Source organism: Penaeus chinensis, chromosome 7, assembly GCF_019202785.1.
Source record: "Penaeus chinensis breed Huanghai No. 1 chromosome 7, ASM1920278v2, whole genome shotgun sequence".
In the NCBI taxonomy this organism is placed as follows: domain Eukaryota; kingdom Metazoa; phylum Arthropoda; class Malacostraca; order Decapoda; family Penaeidae; genus Penaeus; species Penaeus chinensis.
The window spans coordinates 23,487,621-23,492,620 of record NC_061825.1 but is presented as its reverse complement, the minus strand read 5'-3'; the positions used below and the strand labels follow the sequence as shown (position 1 = coordinate 23,492,620).

Sequence of the window (5,000 nt, the reverse complement as noted above, 5' to 3'; positions counted from 1 at the left end):
CTACATCTTTACAACCTTTGCCTCCGACATGGATATGTGCCGCAAGGTTGGACGAAGAGCCTCATTGTACCTGTTCCTAAGCCTGGCACTGACAAGTTTAGACCAATATCCCTTACATCATGCTTCTGTAAAGTGCTGGAGCATATCCTCTTGAATCGCCTTATGTATCGCCTTCAGGACAAACTATCATCCAGGTTATATGGATTCCTGCCACAACGCAGTACACACCATTGTCTATTGGAGCTTTACACTCACCTCTCCTCTACAAGTCTTGTCGCATTCATTGACCTGAAAAGTGCCTTTGAAATTTCAAATCCAGATGTGATCCTCTACCAGCTTGTGGACTTTGGTATTAGTGGCAATCTCTTGCGATGGATACGAGGGTACTTAAGCAACAGATCATCCTATGTCCTCTTTAAAGGTGCCTGCAGCACACGTAAGTGCTTTGGCCTTGGAACTCCACAGGGAGGTGTCCTTAGCCCATTTCTTTTCAATATCCTTATGCACCGCCTCATATCCCAGCTCCCTGCCATCCCAGGGACAACAATTACGTGCTATGCTGACGACATCTGCATTCACTCCAACTCACCAGAAGATCTACAGCACTTACTTCATCTATTTTACGAATCTACCTCTTCATGTGGCCTCATCATCTCTCCTGAAAAAAGTAGGATCTTCTCTCTACAAAACCCACGAACACTACCTGAATTTCTACTGGGCCCCAGCATTATACCATTCTGCACACAGTATCTTTACTTGGGTGCTCCAGCTCGAGTCCTTCCCACCATACCAGCACGTCAATGTGTCCATCCCATTGTTCGGGAATTACTGACACGGCTACAACGGCGCCTTGAACCCCTTCGCTGGTTAACCAACAATGCTGCTGGGGTCTCCATTACTGTGGCCAGAAATATTTGTACAGCTTTTATCCGTTCAGTAGTTGATTACCTATCTCCAACTCTTAGTCAACTCTCCAAGACAGCGCTAGATCCCCTAGAAAAATTTCAGAATAAGGCAATGCGCTTTATTCTAGGATGCCCAATGTCCACAAGGATTGCTAACATGCAGCAGGAGCTTCATCTCCTTCCTCTTGTGGAACGAATCTATGCCAATGTAACATTCTGTACTGTTAAGTGTCTCCACTCATCCAGTCTTGCTCAACATTATGCAGGCCTTATTAATATGTCTCTGGATCCCAATTCTCGTCCCCCACAACTCCGACCAGGTGGCTGTGCTCTTATTAGGAATGTTTGCCGAGACCTTAGAAGATTAATGTTCCCCAAGAGGAAGTTGACCATGGTCCTCCCCTGTGGCAGATTCCTCCTCTAGCAGTTTCCTGCACTCCCACCTGTAGGAGGGACTTACCCTGCCAACAGAAACAACTAGCCCTCGAGACCATTGACAAAGTAAGGTCTTCCATTCCTGCCTCTCATACCCTCTACATTGACGGTTCCTTACAAATTGATTGAACTGCAGGCTGTACTGTCTTCTCTCCTACCATGGAACCACCGTATGGGGGATGGACTGGACGCCGTCTGCAGGACTGGTCAAGCTCTACCTCCTGTGAACTGCATGGGCTCCTAGATGCTGTTAGCCTACTTCTACGGACCGGAAGTAATGGACTAGTTATTTGTGACCCGTAGCCTAGTCAATCAAATACTGCGCCATCTAGTCACAGCCATTGGACAGGCACTTGTAATATATTTCCTATGGATTCCCTCACATGTTGGAGTAACAGCGAATGAAGTTGTAGACCGCCTTGCCAAAGCTGCCTGTAGGCTTGCCCTACCTGCGGCTGACGTCTCGCCAGCAACCCTCTCCTACTACAAGCGGAGGATACGTGCTTCCGCTCATTTGTCAACCACCCGGCGGAGGAACGCCGAGCGGCCAGCAAGCGTAAGCATCCAGCATTACGACCACTTTGCCTCTTATCCCTACAAATACCGACGGCGCGGTCTGTTGGTAAGAATACACAATGTGGTGGCTGCCCGGCTCCGGTTAGGCTACAGACCAGTGTGGCAGGTGGGCGAGTCAGAAGACGTGCCCCAGTACTCATCGTGTAAGTTGTGTGACGCACACAATGCGAACCACCTACAGCAGGGGTACTCAACTGGCGGACCGCGGTCCGGATCCGGACCTTCTGAGTGTTGCAGTTGGACCTCAGACCCCAGGAAGAGAAAATTCTAGTTAAATAGCATGAAGGTCCTGGTGAAAGTATCTTGCAAGTTTTTTTTTTTTTGGTCGACTATGACTATATATATTGAGAATAGTTTTCCTATGATATTACATTTTCTGTTATTGCTTTTGCATTAACAGAAAATGAGAAAAATCAGCTGGCTTCTGTTGTTTACATACATGGCTGGCGAGGCAAGGGTAAACTTTGACGTGAGATGTTCTGGACAAGTCTGAATTTATCTTAGGCTTCCTATCAATAGTTGCATTTGTTCAGGAATAATTCAGGAGTACGTTGGTAGCAGGGGCGTATATTCAGGGTGTGCTAGCCTGCTTAAAATATGGGGTTGGGTGTGCTGCTCAACCAGCCAGCGCTCATTGCTGGTTGAGCAGCACAACCAGCCATGGCTGGAAGTTATAAAATACTTTTGGCTCTCATTATGTGGCACATGTACGTCGATTTTGCGTCGAGAGTCCACAGGCTGCAGAAGGAGCGCGTTTTGCTATGGAGCCCGTAGACAGGTGAAAAAAAAAAAAATCAGATGGGACAAATTGAATAATTGGTAACAGATTCAATTCTTCTTACTGACGCACATAATGATGACCAGTAAACATTAATTACTTCACCCCTTGGGGTGTAGTATTGTTTTGAGTGTGTGTGTGTGTGTGTGTCTGTCTGTCTGTGTGTGTGTCTGTCTGTCTGTCTGTCTGTCTGCCTGTGTGTCCGAACTACTGTGGCCGAACAGGGTGAACGGATCAAAACGAACCTTGGTAGACACATTGGGTATGACACGGTAAACACTCAGAATACATTTGACCTCGCCAAGGTCAAAGGTTGTTGTGATGAACCAACTGGTAAATTTGTAACACGTTTTTTTTTTTTTCATTTACAGGAGACATGGCGTGCTCGAAGAGAAGAAAGGTTGATGATGAACATCGTTCCTTCAAGGAAGAATGGATACAACAGTATGCTTTCACTCTTCCTACAACCAGCTCTAAGCAAATTTGCCTTATATGTAGCGAAACCGTTGCCTTAGTGAAGAGCAGTAATCTTAAACGCCATTATGAAATTAAACACAGTGGATTTGAAAAGATGTATCAGCAAGGAACTGTAGAGAGAAAAAATAAAATAAATAAGCTAAAATCGCAGTATGAAAGATCAACCATTGTTCTTGCCAGTACCATGACAGCCCAGGAGAGAGCAGTAGAGTGTTCATTGAGGATAGCTTGGATCTTGGGAAAACACAAGAAACCCTTCGCTGATGCTGAAGTTGTGAAAGAATGTATGCTGGAAACTGTTGATACATTGTTTGATGGTAGAGAGAAGAATTAAATTAAAGATAAAATAAAGCAGATTCCATTATCTGATTCCACATCAATGAGGAGAACAGAACTATTGGCTAATGATCTTATGTTGCAACCTGATTTAGGACTGAAAGAAGCACCGTGTATCTCACTGGCTATTGATGAATCAACAGACAGTACTGACCATGCTCAACTCATGGTTTTTGTTAGATATTATGATGCAAGGAAGAAAGAATTTTGCCAGGACTTGTTGGGTGTGACTGATCTCAAAGGAAGAACACGAGGAGAGGATATCTATGGAGCTTTGAAAGGCATGTTAGAATCAAGAAATATTGATGTTAAATCCATATTTTCACTGACTACAGATGGAGCCCCAGCTATGGTTGGGCGAGAGAAGAGACTAGTTGCAAGATTAAAAGAAGATAATGCTGACATGATGACTAACCACTGCATAATCCACCAATCAGTACTGTGTGCTAGTCTTGGAGATGAATATAGAGAAGTCATGGAGACTATCATGAAGCTAGTAAACTTCCTTCGATCTACATCGGCACTCCAACATCGTCTACTCAGAACCTTTCTTACCGAGGTCAATGCAAGACATGATGATTTACTAGTGCACAACAATGTGAGATGGCTAAGTAAGGGAAGAGTTTTGGAGCGATTTTGGGCAATTAGGAAGGAGTTACAGACTTTCCTCGAAAGTCAAAACAGTGTGAAGGCAAATGCATTTTCTGATTTTTTGAAAGATGACAAGAAAATGGAAACTGTTGGATTTTTGACAGACATGATGTCACATATGAATGATCTTAATGTCAAACTTCGAGGGGAAAAACACACCATCTTCAATTTGATCTCAGTAATTCGTGCTTTCCAGAAAAAAATGGATCTTTTCAAAACTGATATTCAAAGCCAACTTTTGCATTTTCCCAGACTTTTGGAGCAACGTAATGATGAAACAGGTACTAATCATGTTCAATTTATTGAGAACCTAATCAATAATTTCAAGGTGCGCTTTGATGACTTTGTTCTTGGAAATCAGTTGCTGCTGTTCATTCAAAACCCTTTTCTAGTGACAGATATAACAGAATTTTCAGACGAAGCAAAACTCGCCTGCAAATGGGTAGATGCTGCAAAAATCCAACTGGAAATCATTGACTTTCAAGAGAATGTAGAGCTGAAACAAATACTCTGTGATTGTTCACCAGAAACATTTTGGTCAAAGGAAGGATCCCCTGCTAATTTCCCTACTCTTCATAGACTAGCAGTGCAAATTCTCACAATGTTTGGCTCCACTTACTCCTGTGAGTCTGCTTTCTCTACTATGAACTTTGTGAAGAACAAGTTTCGCTCATGCATGACCAGTGAACACCTCCACCACTGTACTCGACTGGCTGTCACCAAATTAGTACCGAGATTCAGCGAGTTGATAAGGAACAAGAAGTGTAATTTTTCTCACTAAGCTTAATTGAGAAAAACGACTTTTTAAAATGACAAAAAATCAACACAACAGCTTTGAAATC

At 43.5% G+C, this 5,000-nt stretch overlaps 1 protein-coding gene across 1 annotated transcript in view; it reads left to right on the top strand.

Moving 5' to 3' along the window:
• The first annotated feature begins 3,550 nt into the window (after positions 1–3,550).
• LOC125026918 (general transcription factor II-I repeat domain-containing protein 2A-like) overlaps positions 3,551–5,000 on the top strand; it is a 4,933-nt gene continuing 3,483 nt past the window's right edge. Inside the window, exon 1 of the mRNA XM_047615521.1 lies at positions 3,551–4,922. Coding sequence (XP_047471477.1) covers positions 3,551–4,922 — 1,372 coding nt within the window. The remainder of the gene's footprint in view (positions 4,923–5,000) is intronic.